General features: G+C 36.5%; 1 protein-coding gene across 2 annotated transcripts; it reads right to left on the bottom strand.

The window, feature by feature from the left end:
- Positions 1 to 258: 258 nt before the first annotated feature.
- Positions 259 to 27,899, bottom strand: sez6l2 (seizure related 6 homolog (mouse)-like 2). Of its 2 annotated transcripts, none has more exons than XM_028455977.1 (19): positions 27,753 to 27,899; positions 26,597 to 26,677; positions 25,067 to 25,195; positions 23,821 to 24,030; positions 19,774 to 19,910; positions 17,286 to 17,478; positions 17,040 to 17,225; positions 16,745 to 16,937; positions 14,872 to 15,035; positions 13,594 to 13,788; positions 8,656 to 8,794; positions 7,172 to 7,368; positions 6,884 to 7,078; positions 5,747 to 5,941; positions 4,291 to 4,482; positions 4,129 to 4,167; positions 2,400 to 2,517; positions 2,195 to 2,306; positions 259 to 1,465 (listed from the first exon to the last, which is right to left on the bottom strand). In XM_028455977.1, the coding sequence occupies exons 1-19, from the start codon at positions 27,874 to 27,876 to the stop codon at positions 1,436 to 1,438; spliced, it is 2,829 nt and encodes a 942-aa protein (XP_028311778.1). In that variant the 5' UTR covers positions 27,877 to 27,899; the 3' UTR covers positions 259 to 1,435. The 2 variants fall into 2 exon arrangements, with proteins under 2 accessions (XP_028311778.1, XP_028311779.1); XM_028455978.1 differs by having other exon boundaries at positions 311 to 1,465; positions 27,731 to 27,885.
- Between the last annotated feature and the right edge of the window lie 5 nt (positions 27,900 to 27,904).

Here is a 27,904-nt window from a genome sequence, read left to right as displayed (position 1 = left end):
TGTGTTTTCCAAACTACACTTAGAGACCTCTAACTACATGAAAATAAAATAAAGACAATTTTATTTGAGATATTAAGGTGTGTGGCTCAGACATCAATGGTAATAAATGCAATATATAAATATTATTTTGTTTTTTATCCGTTGCATTAAAGTAACCATAACAACTAAGCTTCACTCATGAGATCTAACATCATTAAAAACTTTCATGTCCATGCAAATGTCCAGACGTCAGAACAAAAGCACAATGACAAGTTCACATCATTCAACAGAGACTTTATTTCCAGAATGGCAAATAACTTACTGCCTTAAAAAGAGAGTATTCATATGAAGGAGCAAAGAAATGCTACTGATGATAAGAGTAGAAGAAAGTCTACAAAGCAACTAAGATCCTTAACTCGGCTCAGTGAACGAGAGACTACATTCACCTTTCAACAATCATTTGTAAATAAATACATAATGTATATCACAGCGACGAGCCAGAATTGTAGATTCTTTTATCAACATAGTGCATACAACATCAAATTTGATAACAATGATAACCATTGGCTGCTAACTATATATAATGAGGATGAAAAGGTTGAGCAGAAGCGATATAATTTACAATCAGTGCATGCTCTTAGCATTATGACATTCATCTCCTCGCCTCGTCTTACACAGTATGTTAAGTGACACTGGGTGATGATGCACTTCAGAACTATAGCAAAGAATAAAATCAACACTGTCTTTGTAAACACCATGTCATAAACAGATGAAACACTTAAGGACATTAAATCATCCAACATCATATTTTGGCACAGAATTTTCATTATAAGCAAATAATGAAAATATAGAACCTCCTTTTCCACCTGATAAAAGTGTGTGTGCATGTGTGTGTGTGTGTGTGTGTGTGTATCTATATATCTATATATCTGAGGCCCTTATATATAAACAAGCGAATATATATCAACCTCGATCAATATGTCAGATATTTACATTCAGTTCGTATGTGTAATAAATTAAAGTAACACTTTGGATGTGATGTGAACCACTTGAATAATAATAATAATAATAATAATTAAAAAAAAACCCATTCACCATGTAATAAATGGTTAACACTTACTTACAAATAAAGTATTGCCAAGGTGTCTCATAGTTTGGCCTCATATTGAAGATAAATCCCTTTAAACCTTTGTCCCTTTTTCTTTAGTTGTCCATTTTTGTTTTTTGTTTTTATCCTTTGTAAGGCACCAGTCCTAATGATACAGAAAGCTCATCCACCACCAATTAAGTCTCTATTTTTCCAGACCATCATATCAGTGCAAAAAAAATAATAAAAGAAAAGCACTTTCTCCACCAGTGACCTAGAGATAGTGTGTAAAACCAATGATAAATCATAAAACGTTGACGTATGGCCTTCTTTTACTTTGAAAGGTACCTTCAGTGATCATTTCCACCTTTAAATGGACACCTCATACTCCCGTGTATCCTGCAAAGAGGGAAAGACAGCTTGAACAAATAAATATTCTATATTTGTCTGAGGTGGCAAAAGTACTAGTAAAAGAATGGATACTTGAAGAAAAAATGACTCAAAATAATCAACCTCAAAATAAATAAATTGTGTCATATAAATAATTGTATATGTTACATAATTCTATAGGCATACAAAACAGATATGGGTTAGGGTTAATGGCAAGTCTGAACGCGATTGGTTTATTGAACGTTGAGCGTCGCCCCGAAAGTTAAATGCCAGCAGTATCTTTTTAGCCTCCTCAGAAGCAGTTTTAAACTTTTTTAAACTGCTTGCCTCTGCCATGACCAAGAGTCGAACAGGCGGAAAAATAGTAGCAAAAGCCTTAGCCCAATGAGTATATCAGATCCTGTGGTCACCTGACTGCCGTAAAGTAATACGTGCTCCAGGCATTCTCCAGGTCACATGACCTGGCCAAAGACGGTCCATCTTTCCAAACTTACAATAGGCAGTATTTCAAGAGGGAAGCCCCACTCGGTGCATTGATACTGTCACGCGTTGCATATTGGACAGAGGAATCATTTAAAATAACTCATATGGGTCAACTCTTTTGGTCACAAAAGTCCACGGTGTGGCTTTAAGTAGACAAGTAGACAAGTAACAAAGTACTTGCACTTCACCTCTGATATTTGTTCAAGGATATGGTGGAAAAACGTGTTTCAAACACGTGCTCACATTGATACTCACCCCTGCCTCGTACAGAGGGTTGTTAAAATCCGACTCGACTGTAATTGGGCTGTAGGAGTGCGTGTGGGAGAGAGACTTCCAGAAGAGCGGCTTCCACTCTAGTCTGCAAATGCTTTTTAAGAGATGGAAAATAAATTAGCACAGCTCCCTGCAGAAGATGCTTGATCCAGTACAAGATTACATTTGAATGAACAAGGGCACTTACTTTGTGTAGTACATGTAAATTCCTCCAATCAGCAGAATGACCAGGATTATTGGCAGAATTATTGCCAAGGCGATGTTTTCACTCAGGATCTGATGGGAAGGCGCAAATGTCTGGGATGCTGTGAGAACAACTGGTTTATCAGTCAATGTTACTCTTTTGTGTTTACACTTAGATTTAGAGCCTGTACTACGAAGCTAGATTTCCTCTAATCGCGATAACTTCCAGGATTTAATCAGTGTGTGCTATACTACGAAGCTGGCTATCGTCTTACGGGGCTAAATCACCATGGTAACTTAGGCTGAATGGCTAACCTGGTCAGGACCAGTTTTTTTTCTGGCTAGGATCTGAGCGAGTACTAAAGCTTCGCCTCCTGACAAATCAGTTCTCTTAGAAAACAACCTGCCCAATAAAAGGTGGATCGCTGTGTGAACACGTCTCTGTGTGGATCTGATGTGACACTGACAGGAGAGAGAGAATATTCAGACATTGATGCGATCCTTTCATTTACCCGGACGCTTTCAGACTGATAAACTAATTAATTAATTCATTCATGTATTCTGTGGTGACGCTGAGAGCCTCAGTGCTGCAAGATAATATAAAATATAAACATATTCCACCTTATGATGTAGAATGAGCTGTATGAACGCAGCATCAGAGCCACAGACAAGGTAAAAGTGAAAGTGAAACTCATTAGAGTGTCTGTTTATTTTCCGTGTAGAATCTCACTCATTTAATCATCAATTTCTGCATTAATTCCATGCTGCTTTTACTGCAGCAACAGTGTTGTTTTTGGTCTGAATTATGGATTTTAATACTTCATTTTTTCTAAAGAATTTTTCCTCAATTGTGACGTAAGTTGCTCTACAGTTTCTCTGTGATTGTTATTGGTCTGACGCTGTAATCTCCACCTCTGTCACAAGAGTGCCCACGTAGCCAGGCTGATATCAACTTAGCGAGTTGATGGCTAGATTCGTAGGACAGCTTCTGTCTGACTGAGAATGTTTGGTTAAGTGAAGCCCGCCAACGGATAGAAATCCAGGATATAATTATCTAGCATCGTAGTATAGGTCCTTACAGATATCACACATAAAATATAAACAATAATAAACTGTTGAAAAATACATACAGGCTAAAAAACTCCTACAAAGAGAGTAATTTTGGATTTATACCTAAAAAGCTACTCAATACCCCGGCTATTTAATCTCAACATTTCCTTTCTTTAAGTTGGTATATTTTTCTCATTGTGACATGTATTTGGGTAAAAAAGAAATAAAAATGTCACTTCAGTTTTTTTGTCACTTATGTTGTTCATCTGTTTCTCTGAAATTGTTTGTTAATTCTAAGTGATCATGTGACATTCTTCATCACATGACTTTCTAATTCATTATAAGCTGTGGCTGTGAATGTCCAGTAATACCAGCCCTGAGGACAACTTTTTAATGTTTCTATAGCCCAAACCTTAATAAAGACTTTTTAGGATTGCCTCAGAAATCTTTGGAATTGAATAACTTACATTGGTTTTCATTATTATTATTATTTTTTTGCATGAACCCAGGCCTAAAATATTTGGAAAAACAATTGATTTACTGATTACACACAAAGTTGTGTCCTTAATCATATCTTAAGTAACACCTCTGGGAATAAGATACATAACACAATAATAAAAAAAAATCAAATCAATTAATTTGTGTGAATAGTTCATTGTTCAAATGTAAAAAAACAAAATCACCTTCCAGTTTGTGATCATCCAAGAGCTCTTCATATGCCACTACAAAAATACACATTTAAAAGTGAGAGAAGTGATATGACGACGAGGTCACATCTAGGAAAAGGAATCAGGATTTTTGCTGAACTGTATTTAAAATACAATGAAACCTTTAAAAACCTTTACCCTTGCAGAAAGGCGGAGGGCTGTTCCACTGTGACGGATGACCAGGGACACATGTGATAATAACCTCACCGATGAGCTCATAACCTTCATAGCAAAAGAAACGCAGGGTCTCTCCGGCCTGGTAGCTGTGCTTGTACAGGGTTTGGTATCCATTGTCTGGGACTCCAGGGTTTGGGCATGGATCATATTTCACTGCACATGGTAAACACACAGAGGCATCATAAGCCCAAACATGATTCACTCTGTGGTATAATAATAATATTAGTGAATAAAAACTCATCATGTTTGTGATATAGTGTTACAAATAGCATTATAGTGACGAGATGCACCAGCTCAGATATTTTTCTACTGTATATTTTTTAACTAGATTTATATGAGGCAGTGAACGTATAGAATACAGTTGTTTGAGATTGTGTGTGGTGTTTTAATTTGAAAAAGAATAATAATTTTAGAAAATTACAAAAATATAAATTTCATCATCATTATTATTTAAATAACTATTTAATTTTTAACTAAATTTATATTTGAGGAATATAAAATGCAGTTGTTTGAGATTGTGTGGTTTTTTAATTTGAAAAAGAATAATTAAAAATATATAATTTTCATTTTTATTATTATTCATTTAAATAACTATTTAATTATTTAAATATTAAACTGTATTTAAAAAAATAATTATTTTTGAGCAATATATAATACAGTTGTTTGAGACTGCGTATGGTGTTTTATTTTGAAAAGAAATAATAATATTAATAAAAAAATGTGTATATATATATATATAAATATTATTTATTTATTTAATGGTCAATGGTAAGTTAGTTATTAATCAATTCATTATTTAATTTTCATACAGTATTTTTTTTTAACTACATTTATATATGAGAATAAATGTGTTTGAGATTGTGTGGTGTTTTAATTTAAAAAAGAATAATATATTTTTTTAAATAAATAATTTTCATTTTTATTATTATTCATTTAGATAACTATTTAATCATTTAATTTTTAACTAGATTTATATTTGAGGAATATATAATACAGTTGTATGAGACTGTGTGACATTTTAATTTGAAAAAAAATAATAATAAAAAATATATAATTTAATTTTTTAAAATTATTATTTAGTTATTTAATGGTAAATGGTAAGTTAGTTATTAATGATTTAATTATATATAAAATTTAATAATTAATATATATATATAAATGTATATATATATATTTAACTACATTTATATTTGAGGAAGTGAAAATATAGAATACAGGTATTTGAGATTATGTATAGCGTTTTATTTTGAAAAGGAATAATAATTAAAAAAAAAAAAATACAAAAATATAATCTTAATTTGTAATTTTTTTCTAATCAATTACTAGACTTTTCAAGCAACTCCATTTGAATTTCGGGTGACCCCACATGGGATCATGACCCCAAAGTTGAAAACCATATAGATGCAGATACACTTACGGACACACTTTGGGCTGCGATCGCTCCATTTTGGGGTTCCGGTGTCTCTCCCGTGGCAGGAGATCTGACTGGCCCCTTCCAGCTGGTAGCCCTGGTTACACAGGAAGCGGACCACTGTCCCCACAGCAAAGCTCGTTTCTGGGTGAACTGTGCGAGCTCCGTTGATGACTTCTCCTGGATCAGGACACTGCTGAACTGCAGAGCAAGAGAAAGGAAAAAGGTCCATCATTAAGAAATCCTAAAGTTCCTATATTTACCTCAATGAAATATATTTCCTCATGTTTGTTGTTGTACAGTATGTAATCAGAGGTGAAAGTAATAGATTACAAGTACTCATGTTACTGTAATTGAGTTGCTTATATAAATAAATAAAAAATTAAGTTCCAAATGTGTACATACTAAGATTTCGTTTCTTCCTTTTTCAGTTTATACATGAGATATTTACCGTATACAAGGCAACCGTGGCAAGAATTATTACCAATAATAAACGTGGCGGGTGAACGTAACTATAGCAACTTTTACCAGGGTTGGGGTCAATTACATTTTTCAGTTACAATTACATTTTCATTTATTCGTGTTCAATTACAATTCAATTACGATTACAGTGGCCAGCAATTTTTCCCAATTAAAATTCAAGTACAATTATTTTTTATCCCTTAAAAACGTCAATTACAATTACATTCTCATTTACTGAAGTTCAGCTACAATTAATCGCAATTACTGAGCGTGAAATAAATAACCCAATAAAAGAAGACGGGTTCTAAATCAGGTGTAAAATACACTAAAAACAATTATCTATCATCTAACTTTTTTCCTTCTCTATGTTTCCTTGTTAGGCTTCATAATCAATGAAAATATAGGTTTTAATATCTTTGGTGTGAGCATCTGAGCCCTTTTTGTGTCAGTGTATCCCTAGATTTCCATTTTTTTTAAAATGGTAAAATGTGGGAAAAATTTTAATAATTGTTAACTACATATGTGTAGAACTGTACATAGAACTGTAACATGGTGCCACAGTTTTGCGCTAAAATGCATTTTCATAGAATTCTCACCGCAATTACAATTACAAAGTCAATTATCTAAAATTTGTCTGTCTTTTTTTTCTCTCTTTTCTTCATTCTTTTGTTTAATCCTCACCTTTAACACATGTCGGCGGACTGCTGCTCCAGGACAGGTCCCACTGACACGTGATGATGTCAGAGCCACTTATGTCATATCCTGGCTGGCACTGATAGGTCAGCACGCTTCCTCTAACAGGAGAGGAATGAGACGAGCTGATCCAGCCAAACTCAATATGAGGGAGGACAGGACAAGTGTCGTTGGGCTCAACCTCTGCCGGAGAAAAGATTCTCATTAGTTCCTAATGACTTAATAAGTCACAATAAATGCACTCCATTTCATGAACCTAAAGGAAAAGAATATTACCGCGATAATGAATGAGGAATCCCTGACTCAGGATGAAACTGGAATCGTCTGCATCGCTCTGAAACTGAATGGTGACCTCTGACCCCCCCGACACCACCTGGAAACGCTCTTTGGATCCAAGATATTGACCAATCACATGAGACATGAGGTCACGCCCGTCGAAAACCGTCACCACGTCTGTGTGGCGAATATTCAAGCTATTCACATAAGAACAAGGAAAATACATGATAAAAAAAGGAATATGTGGAAAAGATTTGCACAAAAATACATGTTGATGTTGAAATGGTTGGGGTCAATTACATTTTGAAATTACAATTATGTCTTCAGTTATCCATGTTCAATTTGAACTTAATTACGATTGACGTTGACCAGCAATTTTTTCAATTACACTAAAGATTATAAAAAAAAAAAAAAATTACAATTATAATATTTTCCCTGAAAATCGATTACAATTATGTTCTCAATTACTAAAGTTCAATTACATTTATTCACAATTACTGAGCCTTTAATCAGAATCAGAATTCCTTTATTAATCCCAGGGGGAAATTGCTTAATAATAAATAAGCCCAAATAACTTAACCTTCCTCTTGTGTTAGCATCTCTAATGATAAGTTTTGACCCGTGTATTTAATCAGCTATGAAATACACTAAAAAATATGACCTATCATCCAATTTGTTTCTTATCTCTTGTTAACATTGTTAAGCTTCCTAATCAATGAAAATACTAATATCAATATTTTTGGTGTGGGCATCTGAGCCTTTATTCTGTCAGTATAATCCTCAATTTCAACTTTTTTTTAATGGTAAAATGATCCTCGAGAGAACTGAAAGGTCAACTTAATATATGAAACATATTTTAATATTCGTTTCTACGTATGTGTAAACCATAGAACTGCAACATGGTTTTTATAGTTTTTAATTTAATTACATTGTAAATTATAGTAAATGGTAAATGGTAAATGGACTTGATTTTATATAGCGCTTTATCCCCACACTGAAGCAGTCTCAAAGCGCTTTACATATCAGCTCATTCACCCAATCACTCTCACATTCACACACCAGTGGGACAGGACTGCCATGCAAGGCGCTAGTCGACCACTGGGAGCAACTTAGGGTTCAGTGTCTTGCCCAAGGACACTTCGACACATAATCAGGTACTGGGATCGAACCCCCAACCTCTCGATCAGAAGACGACCCACTACCACCTGAGCCACGGTCGCCTGTTTTTATAGTTTTTATAGAATTTCCATCCCAATTACAATTAAAAAGCCAGTTATCTGAATTAAATTAAAGTCAAATTATAATTACAACAGCAACATTTTTTTTCAATTTAGATTACAATTATAATTATGCCATAATTGTAATAAATTACCATTTACACAATTACAATTATAATTGACCCCAACCCAGGAAATTACTCCCATAATCCCATTTAGAGTACTGTCTACAGCAATAGGGGCATAACCTGGAGGAGCACTACTCACATCTGAATGTCCAGTTCGATACGTTTCTCCTCGTTCCCGTGGATCTGCCACACACAGTCCAACCCCTTGGAGTAGCTCTGTGGCCAATCAGGAGAGAGTATGGTACCCGAGGGCTCGGTCAGCTCTCCTCCACACAGAGCTGAAAAAACCGTGAGACAAAACAGACAAAGGATGTTGAAAAGATACATTACATACAAATAGTCGACTCTTCTCCACCCCTTCCATTGTCCCACCCTGACTCCATCTTCCCTGTTCCCTTCCCCAAATCTAGGTGTAACACTGCCCTCTCTTTTTGTATTCTCCCTTTATTTAAGTATTTTTACCCTTCCTGAGGGAGGGCTGGTGATGGTCACAATTATGCAACAAAAGAAATGTTGTGTCAGTGGTGAAAGTATTGGATTACAAGTACTCACATTTCTAAATCATTAATTTGACTTGTACTTAAGAACATTTAAAAAGAAGTAAAGTAATTAGCTACATTGCTACACCCAACCATTACTGAGTAAATCATCATTTTTTGTATTAAAATGATCAACGGACATTGTGAAACTACAAAAAATGAAATGACCAGACAACAATCAAATGCATCACATCATAGCCGACCAACCAGATTAAATGCACAGCACCAAAACGTCATTGAATGCTGGCTATTTTCTCAGTTTTAGAAATCATAAATGTATCTATACTTAGACCCTGATAATGGTTTTTTTTTATTTTATTTTGAATGTAATTAATTGGTTATTTTTTATTTTAAACATAATTGTACATTTTGACAAACATTTTATGTTATATTTTTAAGTTTAAACACGAGATGTTTACTGTATGCAAGGGAACCGTGGCAAGATTTATGATCAAAAATAAAGTAACTCGTAACTTTTACTTTGAGTACTATTTAATTGAGCTACTTTTTTACTTGTGTATTTTATGTATGACTTACTTATACTGGCACTTGAGTACAAGTAGAATATATCAGTACTCTTTACACCTCTGTGTTGACCTTCAACAACATGTGCAGACAAGCTAAAAAAAAAAATAAACAAAAAATGAAAAGATACATTACAACCATGGAAGATGTACAGTACTGTTTGTAAGAAATGTTTCATTATTTTATTATATATATAGTTTGAAAAACTTATTTCCTTTATAAATGACAAGTCTGGCACACTTTAGAAATAAATGTATGAGTGAAACCTGAAAGAAAGCTGTAAAATTAAACTGTGTGAGTATAATTACTATATGTGCAAATTACTGCAGGAAAGAGCAGCTCTCTTCTTCCGGCAGCTGAGCTGACAGCAGCAAAAGAGCAGAGCGGAGCTCACAGAGGAATTTATTTGCTAAACATGAACTTTTTCTTCTGAGAAAGGATATGATACTTCAACATCAAACTCTATAATTTACCATCTCACTCTGGCTCTGAGGTAATCATCTACTCCTTTTCTATTTGCTGGCTCAACTGGAAAGCTAAGTAGCAAGCTAGCTAGCTACAAGTAGCAAGCTACCTAGCAGATGATTGGCTCTTTCTACAACATAATATAGCAGTCTTCTCCAAAAGATTACTGAACTGGAGACTACAGTGTGAGGAATACAAGTAAACATTGAGGTTAATGGAGCAAAGCCTAAGAAAAAGTCATATCCACTTCAAAAGCTAACGGGCCGAGCAAAGCGTCCTGACATCAATAATGAGATGGACTGGCCTGCACTGCCTTCGCAGACTGCAGCCTCAACATCAATTCCCCCAGACACAGAAGTGAACATCTGTTAAAAGCAGGAGTATCACCAAGTCACAAACCCAGTTTCATGGAGAACTGGGTAATCGATTCGCCCCACTGCTGAATAACCTAGGATCTGGCTCTAATGAGGTCAACACACAACCTTCTGGAACTGCGAAGACTGAAAGTGCTTCAGGAAAACAAAAGCGACATGGTCGGCCAAAGCAACAACCTCACACACTGATAGTGGGAGACATTTCTGTTAAAGATGCTCAGAAGATGTTTAGCAGCAACGTGACAGTGATCTGCTTACCTAATGACAGTATCATACCTGGCTGACAAAATCTTGCATATTGTTGCAGATTACCCACATTTGAAAAATGTTGTGATTCATTTTGGATTCAATGATTTAGCCAAGGAGGAGTCTGGGGTGTTAAAGCAGGATCTCACCCATCTGCAAAAAACTGTGAGCTGTTTGCAGCCTAAAGTGTTCATCAGTGGCCCGATACCTCCAGTCTGCAAAGGAGATCTGAAATTCTCAAGGATTTACTCTCTGAATAATGTTTTGTCTTCGGCTTGTGCTGCCCTTTCACTAAATTTTCTAGAAATTTTTCTTGTTTTTTTGGAAAGTCGTCATCTTTTTAGAGCAGATGGACTGTGTGTAAACAAGGCTGGAGTGAAACTTTTCACATCCAACTTATTTTACTTCACCAGTCACACTGCTATCAGTCCTGATAAAGACAGAGGACAACATGTACCATCGGAGAACAAAACAAGGAAAGAACATTGAGTCGACGAGCTTCCAGCAAGAAATCCATGTTTGCACAGATTGCAAACATGGGTTGTACTAAATGAAAAAGTAATGCAATGGTTTAAGTCATACTTGGACGAGCGAAGTTATTTTGTAACCATTGGAAACTTTGAATCTGACAGATTACCAATGTCCTGTGGGGTTCCTCAGGGCTCTGTTCTTGGACCCCTTCTGTTTAGCCTTTATATGCTTCCTTTAGGACAAATTTTACTGAACTGTAAGGTTGATTATCAGAGCTACGCAGATGACACGCAACTATATCTATCACTGAACCCAGATGACTATGGTCCAATTGAGGTGTTGTGTGACTGCTTAGAAAAAGTAAACTGCTGGATGAGTCAAAACTTCCTTCAACTAAACCATGACAAGATGAAGGTGATTGTCTTTGGAAACAAGGAAAAGAGGACTGCTATCAGCAAGTATCTTGAGTCTCGATCTTTAAAAGCTAAAGACCAAGTCAAAAACCTTGGTGTTCTGATTGACTCAGATCTTACATTCAGCAGTCAGATCAAATCTATCACAAAAACAGCTTCTACCACCTAAAGAACATCTCCACAGTGAAAGGTTTAATGACTCAGAAAGATCAGGAGAAACTGGTCCATGCTTTTATCTCCAGCAGACTGGGCTATTGTAATGGTCTTCTGACAGGAATCCCCCAAAAGAGCATCAAACAGCTACAGCAGAACACATTACTCCAGTTTTAAAGTCTTTACACTGGCTCCCAGTCAGCTTCAGAATAGACTTTAAAGTTCTGCTGCTGGTGTATAAATCTGTGAATGGGTTTGGTCCAGAATACATCAGTGACATGTTAGTCAGGTCTCTCAGATCTATGGACACAGGTCAGATAGTGGAGCCCAGAACTCACAGTAAACATGGTGATGCTGAGTTTAGTTGTTATGCTGCAAAGAAGTGGAACAAACTGCCACAGAGCTGAAGTCAGCATCACATGTGAACATTTTTAAATCAAAGTTAAAGGCACTTTTTTTCTCTACTGCATATGATTGAGAGAGAGATTTTTGGTCATGTTGTTGATGTAATGTGTTTGTGATGATTTTAATTAATTTTACTGATGATTTTAAATGTTCTTACTGATTTCAAGCAGATGAATGTTGTATCATGTAAAGTACATTGAGTTGCCTTGTGTATGAAATGCACTATACAAATAAATTTGCCTTTCCTTGCTTATAAGAATATAATGAAGTAATGCAACAGTGCATAGATTAACTCTACAACTACAATTAATTGAATAGAAACACAAAGCAAAGTATTGTGTGGCTAACAAACAAAACCATCCTCTTCTTTTGAATTTGATCTTTGAGCAGTTTCCTGTTCAGTGCTCCTCTGTTCACCTAAAACAGATCCCAGTTCTACTTTGTCCAACAAGCAATGACCACCCTGAGTGTGTTTTCTCCAGCTCCCATTTTTACTCCATTTACTTCTTAATCTTGTTTGTAATCATACTTTTAGTTTCTGCTTTACTTTTTGGTATTTTGTTCATTACAAATTAGCATTTAAGCTAAATCTGGTATTTACAACTTCGGCTGTGCATTAACACACACTGTAACACTCAAATAAACAAATACATGAAATAAATAAATTGGTTTAGTTACTAAGACTAAGCAGTCTGCTTGGAGCCTCATGTGGCTCTTTGACTCTTTTGCAATGGCTCCCCATTGTTTAAAAAAAATTAAAAAAATGAATTGTTATTTTTCACAGAGGGTATTGATGAATAATGACAATAATTAATTTTTAGGTTCACCATTTGTTAACTTAAAAACAAATCACATTATGCAATAACTCTGCCACCTTACTACTTCACCTTCTGCAACCTCTACAGACCATTGACTTTTCTGTTTCCCTGGGAAGATAACTAAACTAACAAAAAGACTATTCTGGAAGAAAATATTGATTTTATTTGTGTGGAGAAAGTTTTATTTAACTGCCAACATGCCGACTTATATGCATGCTTCATATGTTGCAAGAATATAGCATGTGTTGACGACTTGATCATGTGTTATCAAATTCAAGTTATTTTTTGTCATCCTTCAAACACATTAACTCAAAAAATTTTGTTTATATAACATTTTTAAATATAGTTTTAATTGAATATAATTTAATGCACACTATTGTCTTCATTGAGGAGGGTTTTTTCGGCTCCAGAAGGACTTTAATGCAGGTAAGATTAGACAAAATGACTCCTTTAAGAGTAAAGGTTGCAGACCACTGGTTTAAAAGCTTTTCTGTTCAGCAAACCCAAGAAGTAAGGGTAATCAGCAATATAGACTTCACCTTTACAAAGAAAAAGAAAATATTTTGTTTCCTCACTATATTCTGCGCACGTGTTGATGAATGTATTTCCTGTGAGGAAAAACCTTCATTAATACTGAAAAATCAACTTATCTGCAGAAAGAAAAGCACCTTTGCACACAGGTTCGCTGTCATTCCAGTGAGGATTGCTGGGGTCAACACACTCAATGGTGCTGGAACCTTGCTCCATGACAAAGCCCGCAGAGCAGGTGAAGGTGACAGTGGTGCCCAACTGATAGGTGATGTCACTGCTGCTGAAATTTCCATGAGGCATGTAGGGCTCCCAGCAGTGTTCATCATCAAAAGCTGAAACAGAAACAAACAGAACTTAGACCAAGCAGAGAGTGCAGTGGGAATTTTAACAATTTGAAGTAGAGACGAATCAATGCTTAGGCTGTGTTCAAAATCCCATACAAACGTATAGTCATACTAAGTCTGACGTCAAAATGAGTATGTAGTGTGTTCACATTAGAGAAAAGTAGTGGAAAAGTTGAGTATGCGAGAAGTACCTGGATGTATACTATATCGAGACATTTTTGAAGTATGCACAGTAGGCACACTAGTCATACTCAACTGCCCCATGGAATGTAAAATCGTCCTGGGACTGGCTTCAAGCTAAAAATCAAACATCCCCTTTTCAAAACAAAAGTGTCTATTATTGTCTTCTATTCGTTTTTAGTGCTTTTGTAAATAGGGGTCTTGTTTTGAAGTCAACCAGGAGTTTAGTCAGTCGCACAATGGTTAGTCTTCAATAATCTCCAAAATGTCGGCATGAAATGTGTTTCCCCTGAGGAGAACCTTTGACGTAGAAGGGACGGTGAGTGCCTTTATTGTGGCAAAATAGGACACTTTCTCTCCACCTGTCCCATTTGGCCAAAAGGCAGGGCCTGATGGGTCGGCCCAAGCCCTCCCCTGGGAAAAACTCATGACTCCAGATCCCTGCCCCCCTCTGTTGTAATCAACTCTCTCTCCCTCTTCGTGCTTTGATTGATTCTGTGACGGAGGATAATTTTTTGGACAAACAGGTGGCACTACAGGCTGGAATTAAGACAGAACCTTTGGAGAGACCCTTGATGGCCTTCGCAGTTAATGGCAGACTACTTGCTAAGGTAACACATTGCACTGAACCATTAACACTCATCCTGTCTAGTAACAACCAGGAAACTATCCAATTAAATGTCATTTCTGCCCCGTCTACACTGTGAAGAATAAATACCCTCTGCCTCCCAATGATTCTGCTTTTGCCCCTCTACAAGAAACAACCATTTTCACTAAACTGGACCTGCGTAATGCCTCCCATCTTGTGTGGATTCAGGAGGATGAATGCAAAACAGACTTTAACTTGGCGAATAAAAGAAAAGTCATACTGCCAAAATGTAATGTGCTCACCCTCGTATCGGAGTGCCAGCAGCAGAGGGATGGAGGAGGAGTCCGCTGTGAGCTCCAGGTACAAAGTAGAGCTCTCGCTCAGCAGCCCTCGTTCTGGGACATCGTCCAGATCAGAGTCAAAGACTGGTGTGGACAGGGAGCTGTTCCCGCTGCGGACTATTAACCTGACAGGAAAACAGCACCAGGAAATACAAAAGACAAAATGGATGACATGATCAGTGTTCGAACAAGCACCAGATGTGTTACATAATAAAACATCTTTATTTCATTAAAGGTGTAATTTTGTATGATTGTAGAAATCAGAGATGAAAGTAATGGATTACAATTACTCACCTTACTGTAGTAGTTTACTGAAGTAAAATAATTTGTTACATTTCTTCACTTTCTTCAGTTCAGGTTGCGGTTTCTAATATGTTGTTTCCAACATGACACATTTGGCATGGCACGATTTTAGAATTAATAATTGTAGCTATACGTAGAGCCTGAGAATGAATTTATATTTTGTTTAAAAAATGATTGTATATTTTGACAAATTTTTTATTTTATACAGATACTTTTGCAGAAAATAAATTAACTTCAAATTGTGCAAGATTTGGTCTTTCCTTTTTAAGTTTGTTCATGAGATGTTTACTGTATGCAAGGGAACCGTGGCAAGATCTGTAAATGATTCATGGGTAAAATTAACTAGTAACTTTTACTTTGAGTACTATTTAATTGAGCTCATTTTTGCTTGTACTTGAGTATTTTATGCATGACATACTTCTACTTGAGTACAATTTCAATCATGTAACAGTACTTCTACTTGAGTAGGATATATCAGTACTCTTACACCTCTGCCAAAAAGCATTGGCCATGCTTACATGAGAGATTTAATTCCCCTTTTATTAAAAATAAAAGTTAAATCCTCTTTAAACTGACATGATAAAAACTTGATTCTGAATGAAAATGGTCATTTCAAACTAATGTTAATCTGAATTAGGTGGCTGCTTTTTTCCGATTTTAATTCCAGTCTTTCTGCACATGCTCATCCTGTCGCGATGATGCGAAAGTTATTTATATTTATTTATTTATAAAGCACTTTAAAAACCCAGGAAGAGGGGGACAAAGTGCTGTTCAAAGTCACAACAGATATATAAGGTTTATACACTAGACAAGATAAACAATTTAAACAAAACAAAATATACAATAACAGTGCACATAAAATCAATGCAATTTAAAAACCAAAAGCCAAAAAAAGTGTGTTTTTAAACTTAAAAACAACAGGGACATGGGGTGAAGAAGGTCTGCCAGACATGTGGGTGTAAAGCCACGCAATTATTAAAAATCAAATAAAAGGAGTTTAAAATGAATCCTAAAATGAACTACTTGTACTTGAGTATTTTATGTAAGCAGTAGCTCTCTGTGCGGTTGCCGTATCAATATACCAACATTCGATCAGTACGCAGCGCCCCTATTTGGCCAGTTTAGGTCATGTGACAGGTCAGTCATTGGCCAGTTTAGGTCGTGTGACTAAGACTAAACCTTACCCTAACCCTAAAAATTATTTATTTATATTGGGTTATAACCTAACCCTAACCCTAAGACGCTACGTACGTGTACTTTGGTAACTGTACCGTTAGTACTGGGGGTTGTCCTTACGGCAACCAGACATTTTCTATTATGTATGACTTACTTGTACTTGAGTACAATTTCAATTGAGTAATAGTACTTCTATGTGAGTAGGATATATCAGTACTCTTCACACCTCTGGTATAAATGCACATCTCTATGTATTCAGCAGAGGATTTTGTGTAAATGAGGTTTGAAAAGGTGACACATTAACTGCACTCAGCTGCAGAGCTGCCAGTGTGGGAGTCATTTTCAGACAGCTTACTTGTCATCATCCTCATCCAGTGCGATCCTCTCAAAGTGCAGGTGGAGTCTGTGTCCCTCTTTGGCTTCAATTAACCAGTGACAGCTCAGGTTATTTCCATTGTTTCCATTACTGTGGTTGCCCACGGACGGAGGAGTAGGAGACAGAATTCGCCCCACAGTCGCATTACGAATCCATCCTCCACAAGACACCGCTGGGACAAATAAAGCACCATCTCACACATTATTTCAGCACTTTATCACTGAGAGTCGCACTATTATCACGGCCCAGACACTGTTGGTGTATATATACACACCGACACATTGGGGCTCAGCTGTGCTCCAGTGGGGCTGAGTCGTGTTGACACACGTTGACACCTCGTGGCCACGAACCTGGAAGCCTGGATCACAGTGGAAATGGGCCTGACCTCCAGGATGAATGTCAGTCACTGTCACTCCTCCACCCTCAGGGGAACGAGGGAACGGGCAGGAAAGCAGGAAGGCTGCACGTAGAAACCAGGAATCAGCTTCCTTTAGACCTCAGTGTATGGATTACAACTTACCCTGATAATGGAGGCTAAACACGCCGTGGTTGTTCTGTCGGAGACTGCGATAGTGAATGTACACCTTATTGGTTGTACTACGAATCACCTGGCCTGCCTTCATCATGGTCTCATTGGCTAAAAGCTCCGGTCCTGAGCCTCCGTAGCCCATGATAGTCAGAGACTCTTCCTTAGAGAGGTTAGCCTTCCTTACCTTGATGGAAAGGGAATGAAAGCAGACTGATGAAGCGCTGTTTTCTGATGTCTTCAAACACTATTGACATTGTTATACAACTTTAAGTAAATGAAGATAATTAGTCAGTCAATACTGCACTAACACCATGAGAACCATCAGATCTTCTTAGCAATGCAATCAAAGCTGAAAAAGGTAAAACACTGTTTGTTGCCCTTATTCTAGTGCTTATGCAGTTGTTGGGTGTGCATCGGCATTAATCTGATTATATGATTCACAATTTGCATGTTACAATTCGATATATCCAGAAACTAAACAGCACGATTTACATCGTGATATCAATAATTACAAATTTCAGTAACACTTTACTTAAAATTTTATACATAAGGCTGACATTACGCTGTCATTAGCATAAATAAGGTGTAATGAAGGCTGTCATTAAGTGTTGTTTGCTAAATAAGTTGATTCGGCATCTCACCGCAAGCAAGGTATGCTGTTCTGGGTCAAGGGTCATGACTACCCAGACACATAAACATGGCGGAGTGCGACACAGACATTCAATACTTTAAACGTTGTAACATCAATGTTTTAAAAGAATTCTGTAAGAAACGGGGATACCGTATTACAATGTCATTGCAAAAATCCCCGATAGTTTTAACAAAACAGCAGGAACGGGAGGCTGTCAACCTTGATTATAAATCTCTGCTTGAGATCAGTGTTGACAGTTGTCAGATGACAATTCCAGATCCCTTAGAGCTGAGCGAAGGTTGGGAGAGGGAGTCAACAGCAGCAAATAAAAGTACATAGATATATATATATCTGATTCACAAGGATGAGCAAAACCTTGCTAACGACTACAAAGAAAATGACTTATTTTTCCATCAACATGACATGTACAGGCTATATATATCGAGGTCTAACATTATTTTATTTACATACAACTCTGGCATAAATACATACATTGAATAGCGTGGTGTAGGCCTATTTATATGTAGGGTTTATATACTAATATATTAGGCCTAATAAAATAATACAATAAAAACACACACATATACTTTATATATATATATGCATGATTATTGAGTCAATATAACAGGCCTCACTGATTAACTCACGGGTTAGCCCATATATACTGTATATGCATCATATATGTATGTATGTATGTATGTATGTATACAGTCCTTAAAGGCTAGTGATATTATATACATGTACATGCCCTTGGTCATGCAAACACAAACTTATACTGCAACTATAGTCCTAGAAAGGGCCGTATATTATTTACATATTGGTTACAAATAGCATTACTAGTTACCAAAGTATATGGTTGTATGTCAAATTAAATGTAATGTAGTCCATTCGGCATGACTTTCTGGATCTTGTTTTTCAGTAGGAAATGGGAGCAGTACGATGTGAGGTTCCTTTATTGCACATGTGAATAGGGCAAAAATCTTCCATCCACTTATTAAGCCCACGTGTACCATTGGGGTAGTCACACACTGAACAATGGGAACCTGGCATATTGCCTTAAAATGACCTTACACAATGTAAATACTTCAATAGTAGGTTGTTCCACAAAGATAAGTATGTTCACGACTACATGGGTAGTCGTGAACTCTGACCCATAACATATTGACCAGTGCACCGTGCATTCATGCTGATAATGCTGACTTTTCTTATTATGACAGCTTTCGCTAAATTATGACACCTTTGGAGCTTAATTGCCATTTTTTTGGGTTAGGTGGAGGGATCTAGTGTGGTTAGGGGTTAGGGTAATGAAGGGGTAGGGTTAGGGTAACAAACAGCACTTATTCATGCTATTGACAGGTGTAATGTCATAATAATGACAGCGTAATGTCAGCCTTTATGTATGAATCTTCAAGTCAAGTGTTGCCCAAATTTCACCTTCACAAGTACTAAATGGTATGAGATCATATTTATTTTTGTTTGTTTAAAAGTGCCAAGTATGTTTTATCAATCAACTTCTAAGGAATGAGGTAGTTTAACAAGGTCTGATGTGCTTCACTGTCACCTAGTGACTTGGCCTTTTCATGCTATGCAAATGTTAGCGCAATTAAATGTTTTTATTTTTTTTTTAATTTTTGTTGGAAAACAAAAATCAGTTCTGACATTTTTTGGATCAATAAGATAATTGCGCGCTGAAATAATGTGATATATTACTTAATCAGTTTCTTACACCCTTAGTTGTTACTGCTCTCATCATGATTTTTTTTTTTACACTAGATTAAAAGATAACACATGTTCTCGCTATTCTCACAATCGCACAGTTTTTTTTTTTTTTAACATCTTGCCTCTTACCTCAATCTCCACACCATAACCCGCATAGACTGTGATGCTGTATGAACACTCCAAAGGGGAGGAAGAGGATGATGAAGATGCCAGATCAGGTGACTCCACAACTTCCTCCATCGCTGATAAGGTGGCGTTGCACTGCACTGTAAGAAAAAGAAGGAAAAAAAAAAAACGGTAAATGAGTGTCATTTATGGGTACTTTTTTGACTATATTTCTAAATCTGTAATTTTACTTTTACTCACATATGTTTTAAAATAAGTAAAATAATTTGTTACATTTCTATACCCAACCGAGTAAACTATTACTTTTTGTTACAACAATCAAATGCATTACATCATAGCCGACCAATCAGATTAACCGTAATGATCGTGCCAAAACAGCATTGAATAGAGGTTATTTTCTCAATTTTAGAGTTCATAAATGTAGCTATACTTAGAGCCTGAGAATTAATTAAAATTTTGAATTGAATTCATTGGTGTTATTTTATCTAAAAAAAAAAAAGATTTGTACATTATGGCAAACCATTTATTTTATACAGATGCTTTTGTGGAAAATAAATGTTGTTCCAATTGAGCAATATTTCAACTATTCCTTTTTAAGTTTATACATGAGATGTTTACTGTATGCAAGGGAACCGTGGCAAGATTGATTACCAAAAATAAACATTAGGGGTGAAAGTAACTAGTAACTTTTACTTTGAGTACTATTTAATTGAGTTACTTTTTTATTTGTACTTGAGTATCCTATGTAAATAAATAGAATAAATAAAAAGTAAACAAAGTTGTCTGAAACTTTTTTTTTTCTTTATTTTATTTCATTTAACAAACCACAAAGTGTTTGGTCTTATACCAGGACATATTGACTGATGCTTATTCAGTTCAGCAGGAATGACAGACTTGTGCCTAAGTCCAAAGTAACAAAAAAAAAATCCAAAAACATAGCATAAAAGCTATGTTGATGAGAGAAATGCTAATGTTGTAAAACAGTGACATATTTAGCATTAAAAAAAAGAAAATAAATCAGTGTAACCAAATAATCCTTTTTGTCAAGCTTTTCTTGAGTCTGTTTAGCATTCACAACACTGACTCCCTCAAAAATAACCAGGTTTGAAGAAAACAGCAGCAAACACCACATGTTATTTCTGGCTTGCAATTAAAGCCCTTTCCTATTTGAGTCTATCACAATAATATAATCACACAGCCCTGTCTAATGTCTGAGCACCAAGCTTCAGCCTGAAATAACCTCCATCCCTAATGATTGCTAAGTGAACGCCATTGTCATCAACTGCACATTTAAAAATCACCCAATGATGTTATTTAACGCTAAAGAAAGTTGTTCTGTCAATGCCGAAGAGTGCTGATAATAAACATGAGGCCAGTTGAAGTAGTATGGTGTTGATTTGTTCTGAATCAGGTTAGTTTATTGACTGAAACTGTGACCTGAGCTGCTGCCTGGTATGTTTCAGGAACAATTGAATCACTGACTGCCCATTATGGCTCAAATGGTGTCAGTGAAGAAGAAATGGCTTTGTAGTATGTTTGGCCAATAGCAAATGGAGATGTAATCCTTTTAGACAAAAGGAACTTCATTAAGAAAATTTGTTTTATGACTTGAAACAATTGCTGCTTTTTTACACCTATTTTGAGTTTGTGGTACACTTCAATATAAAAGGAGGCCAGATTGTTCAGTGATTACCTGTAACACATTCTCAAACTTTTCAGCCCACAACCCCCAAAATAAAGGTTCCAGAGAGCGGGGACCCCCACTGTAGCTGAAGGTGGTTGAACACAGACATGAACATTAAAGAACAGTCATGTGGAGACAGGACCAACTCTAAGGGGGAATAAAGGGGAGAGTTTTTTGGGGGACAATCCATACAGTCAGCAAAATGATGGTCTATTGTTCTATGAATCCGCAATAACCACATTTATTTATTCATTTAAATAATATCCACTGTTATCTAGGAAGTTTATTGTTATTATGTGTGCCATAGTATATAGTCATCTTAAATATGTAAATCCTTTTAATCAGAAATAAAATGGGCTAAAAGTGACCAGAAATGGTGGAAAAGGTGATGAAATGGGATTTTAAAAACCACAGAAATTGGTTCAAAGCTGCAAATTAGACTGGCCAAAACAGTCAGAAAAAGTGGTAAAAAGGGTTCCAAATGTGTCAATATTGGAACAATTAGTAGAGAAACATTTAATTTATAAATTGTGGGGTAATGTAATTTGAAAAGTAGGAATGAATAGTTTAAACAGGCCAATAATGGTCATGAAATATGGTGAAAAGAGGTAAAAAGTGACAATAATGGGTGAACATATGTGACATTAGGTGGTAAAAGTGGTGCAAAGGGTTTATATGTGCCAAAAATGTCTTGAAAGTGAAATTAATTTGCATAAAAGGCATTGAAATTTGATGGAGAAGTGGCACTTATTGAAGTATTGTAGCAAAAATGCATTAAAGGAGCAAAAATATGGCAAGAAAAAGTATTGAAAATAGGTTAAAAGGTGGCAAGTTTGGTGTAGTTGCAGAAACATTGTAAAAAAATAAGTAAAAATGGGCTAAAATTGTTAGAAGAAATATTCTTCGCTTCTTGAAGGCATCTGGCAACCCCCTCCCAGTGTCTTGCAACCCTAAATGGGGTCCTGACTCCAAGGTTGTGAACCCCTGCTCTTAGTGAATGTGTCAGTTTATCTTATTGACTTAAAGGAGTGAATGTGTCAGCATTAGGTTTGTAAAAGCGTAGAGAGCTGCCTTTGCATGTAACCGCGCTATGCTAAATGCTATACCTAAGTTCACAGTACATTAGTGAATAGATGCCACGTGACTGCTGCTGCTACGTTCTCTAGCGAGTGGGCGAGATAACACTACAGTCAGGATGACAGAGCTAGAGACGATAGAGAAACTTTTTTTTTGAGGAAAAACGACAGCTTTTAAAAGATAGGAGACCAACACCTGAGTTACCAGAGCTTCAGCAAAGGTAAGGTTAGAACATTGTTGGTACTTTCTACAGTGAATGGAACAAAAGGAAGGATTGGCTTTGTGGATGCTCCTCACTGAGGCTGTTCTGAGTTGTTTTTGTCATTTTCTCCGTGTTTCTGTGTTTCCAACACAAACAAGGGATGCGCTGCCGTGTCATGAGATATATCTTGTTGGGAGAGTATGGAGGCTATATTAAATAATTGTTTATGTTTCTTTAATGGTGTTTATGATGTTGATTTTGTTAGATGGCTAAATGCTTGTTCATTTGGATCTTGTTGGATTTTTTCTTTTTATATTTTGATAAGCGCATTGAGATGACTTTGTTGTAAATTGCTTTATACAAATAAAATTGATTTGGATTGAATTAACACTTGCCAGCAGAAACATATGAAATTGTCATTGGTGGTCTCGATTTTTGCAACGTGCCTACCCAGCCCTAGTGGTCACGGCACGTCACTGACAAAAATACACATAATGACTCAACATACATTACAGAAAAGCACACCAAATGAAAAAAATATAAAAATGAGTAAAAAAAAACAACAAACACATTTATCAAGCGCATGTCCCATAGAATTAAACCAGGGAAATCACACACACTATTTTATTTTGCACCCACAAATAAACCCCTTTATAACACTACAAAGTACAGAGTATGTACACCTCTTTGTACATCCATCCTTCAAACACATACTCATTTGGTAATAATTGAGAACTCTACTTAAGCTCCCACTATATGAATACATACTGTACTTCCGACGGGCACTGTACTAGTTCCTAATAATAAAGGAAGTAGAATAAAGTGCACATGCAGTTTGTCACATGATTCGGAAAGTGACATGTTTAGGAATTTCTGCCACTGAGTGTGTACTGGTTCTGCTGGAGTTTCTTCCTGTTAAAAGGGAGTTTTTACTTCCCGCTGTCGCTGATGCTTGTTTATGTGGATTTGTTGTTTTTTTTTTTTCTTTTTCTCTTCAGAATTGTATATTTTGATAGCGCTTTGAGTTGACTATTGTTGTAATTTGTGCTCTATGAATAAAGTTGAATTGAATTGAATTGAAATGTACCTGGCATATGCATGGTGGTTATGGTGGTGGTGGTAATCAGGGTGGTGGTGGTCTCCTCCTCTATGGGCAGTGAAGACACGGTGCTCCTTGCTCCTGCGTGACCAGCTGAGGAGCTCAAAGCAGTTGTGAGGAGTCCTGGGGATATGGCTGTTGATGTGGACTCAGCCTGACGGAATCTGGGTACAGCCTGCGTTGGGTTGGTGGTGGTGCCTGTAGGGCCACACTCACTTTGAAGTCAATGGCCATCATTTGTCAACTTTGCGTGAAAACGGGTGCAAATCTGAGTGCACATTTGGTCATACAACAGGACCGATGTGGGATTTATGAAAGACAGTGTCTATTCGTACGGTTGCCGTACGGACAACCTCCCGTGCTACTGGTACGTTTACCAAAGTACACGTACGTAGAGTCTTAGGGTTAGGTTATAACACTATATCCCAACAATTTTAGGGTTAGGGTTAGGTTTTTTTAGTCACATGACCTAAACTGGCCAATGACTGACCTTATCACATGACCTAAACTGGCCAAAGAGGGGTGCTGCATATGGATAGAATGTTGGTATATTGATACAGCAACCGTATGGATAGCCACCGCCTTTATGAAACATTCGTATTTGACCAATCCCAGGGTCAAATAATGATCAGGTGTTGATAAATGCGGCAGCTGAATTTTATTGTCATTAACATGTTACGCCCTCAAATATTCCTGGTTTGGAGGCCCCGCCCACTGAGGGGAAACAAACATTGGCAAGGAAATAAATGCTTCCAAGATAAAAATCAGCATCCTCACAGCTGAGGTGAAGAAAAAAAAACGTGCTCTTTGATAGTTTGAATACTGGAATTTAAGGAGCTCATTTTAAACGCTCTGTGAAAGAGAATAACGAAGGCACTGAACAGCGCTTCAGTATCTGAACATAGACTCGGGCTGAGGTTTGAATTAAATTCTCAATAACTAACATAACCAATGCCTAATGATGGTTTAAATGAAAATGTACTCACCCAAAGCCTAAAAGCGTAAATCCCTGCTATTTAATCAAGACAATTCTTTACATTTTGGTCAAGAAAAAGTAAACGAGCGCAAGAATTGATAAATACCAAAGCTAGCGTGAATTTGGTTTAACGTACGTCATACGCTCAGATCTGAACGTATGAAAGGTTGCTAAATGAAGGCCAATGCTTTTCTTTTCATTTTTTGTTATTAGTATTAAACATTCTCTTTGTGTTGTGCTGAAGCTGTGTGGGCGTACCTGTCCCAGCTGATGCCGCCCCAAGGTACTCTTTGCTCTGCAGGGCAGCATGGATCAGATCACCCAGTGGGTAGGAGTCTGGGGAGGATGTTGGTGGTGTATCAGGCTCTGGAGTCAAAAAGCTCATACCTGGAAAAGCAAGACCTGATTAAGAGGGCCCATAGTGGAGCCTAGTTCACAGTAAACATTTGGTGACACTGCTTTTAGTTGTTATGCTGCAAAGAAGTGGAACAAACTACCAGTAGAGCATAAGTCAGCATGCAATGAACATTTTTAAATTCAAATTAAAGGCACAATTTGTTTAACTGTATATGACTGTATATGACTGTATAAAATTTGCTACACCACATGTGTCAAACTCAAGGCCCGGGGACAAAATCCAGCCCTTTAGTGCATCAAATTCAGCCCAGGGTAAAGTCGGAATCACAGAAAACATGAATTATTGTGTAAAAATTCTAAATAACTCAGTTGTAGATATCTCAGCTCTTCTAAATACATAAATTCAATGAATATCTATAACACTTTCCAGGGTGCACAATTCTCTTCACACTTTTATCACATGTTGACCGTCATTTTTAATCGCAAATTATTGAAGAAGGAATGTTTATCTTTTCCAAAATCCTGCAATTTTATTGAAATTATTCCACAAATTTTCCCCCCAAATTTAATAAAAATTGGTCACAAACTCAAGGAAATTTAAAGATTGGATATTGTCTGTAATTTCCATTACTTTATATATATTTTTAGGACAGAATAACGTTAAAATTGCTTGCTTTCCCTCCTAAAATTTGGTGGCCACTTGAAATCAAACTAGTCCACATTTGGCCCTTGAACTGAAATATGTTTGACACCCCTGCCCTATATACAAATACATTTGCCTTGCCTTGTCTAATGTTATGTAAGTAGATTTAAAAATCATACCATGCAGATTAACAACACATAATAGTGGTGATAAAGGCTGTATAGCAGTGGTTACCAATATTTTTTGTCCCTTTGCATCTTTGTCAAATCACGTGTACCCCCTCTTCCTATCATAAGTACAGTCTCCATAATTTCAAATGATTTTTATATATGGAACAGCGGGCTCTCATGAACCCCTAAATGTGTCTCAAACAATGGTTTCCTAAGGTTTAATCTACAAATTCAAACAATGTGTGCAAAGTGTAAATTATTTAAAAAGACTATATCATACAACTTACATGTGATTACTTCGATCGTAAAAAATAGTGTCGCCTTTGTAAAATGTAGCTAATTATTGTCTCCTGTTGCCAGAAGTGTGTTAAAATGGCATCTACAGCATAAAATAATCCTGTTTAAATAAATGACAAAAAAATATAGTAATTATTGAGCAATATTACTGGTTTGTGGTAAATTTGCTCAAAAAAAAAGCCTAAAAAGGAACAAGGAACATTTCCCAACAGTTTTTAATAATTTGTGAAATCTGACCCCCTGCAATGTGCTCATGTACCCCTAGGGGTACACGTACCCCAGTTTGAGAATCACTGCTGTATAGAATAAACACACAGTTACCTGAAACTAAGTTGACCGTAGTCACAGAAAGTAACACAGCAAGGCCTGTGAACCCCATGGCTTTAGATAACCCTGGATAACCTAGGAGAAAATAAGGGAGAAAAATCAGCACAAAAACAATTACATACATTTAATTAGTCTATTTGTGCACCTCATTAGTGATTACAGCAGCCAGTGATAATCTAGACTCAATGTTGACTTAAAGTAATGCACTCAGAATCAGAAATACCTAAAGAAATAAAAAAATAGTAGGGGGAAATTACTTGCATTACGGAGGCTCAAGAAATATTACAAATAAAAAGAATAAACACTAAACAGAGAAAGAAAGAAAGAAAGAAAGAAAGAAAGAGAAAGAAAAATTTACATACTTAAATAAAGGTCTGTTAATTAAATAGGGATTTAATACAAGTACACACATTACAGTAGAAAAAACCCCAAGATAAATAATAATAATAATAATAATAATAATAATAACAATAATAATAATAATAATAATAATAATAATAATAATAATAATAATAATAATAATACAAATATACAAATGTATAAATATAATACAGATATATACAACAATCAAAGCTGTCAGCCACCAATAACGGAAATGGAAATTCAAGTGAAGCCAAAACCACTTGAGATTCGTATTTAGAAATGAATCACATGTTTACATCACACAGGTCGCAGGAATAAGCATTCCTTGCTCTGTGACTGATTGATTTAAAACACAGACCATGATAATCTATCGTGTATAAATGTGTCTGATGATCATTGATCAACAAACACCAGCCATTATATATATTACATGCATGCTGTGCACACGGTGCCAGGTTGAATATTTCAGGCTCCCCTCCTGCAAAATGCGCTATTACAACCATGTTAGAGGAAAGCCTTTCCTCCCTGCAGATGCACACGCTGCCCAACATCTGGAATCAGTCTGAGAAATGGTGATGATGATGATGTGGTATAAAATACACCTGCCGTCCATCGAGGCGTTTCCTTATAGACTGATGGGGCTGCGAAGGGCAGCATCACTCCCCCTTCACCGGCCCTCTTTGTGCAGAAGGCTTTTTTTAAAATTATTATTATTTATTATGAGTCATGTCCTGAGAGCATAAGACATGACTGCATCCTGCTTACCTCTCCGTCCTCTCCTGGTTACCTGTGCGGGGGATCCTGGTGCTGGAGGCCGCTGTTGTGCTGGTGCTGGTGAGGTGTCCCTGGATGGTTACCGTGTGCTTGACGCATTCAGCTATGATGTGAGGGCATTCGTGCCGGAGCGTCATTGGCGCCCTAGCGGCGGGGTGCGGCTAT

This window comes from Gouania willdenowi, chromosome 8, assembly GCF_900634775.1.
Source record: "Gouania willdenowi chromosome 8, fGouWil2.1, whole genome shotgun sequence".
Lineage (NCBI taxonomy): Eukaryota > Metazoa > Chordata > Actinopteri > Blenniiformes > Gobiesocidae > Gouania > Gouania willdenowi.
Note: the sequence above shows the minus strand (reverse complement) of the source record. Positions and strands in the feature narration are given on the sequence as shown.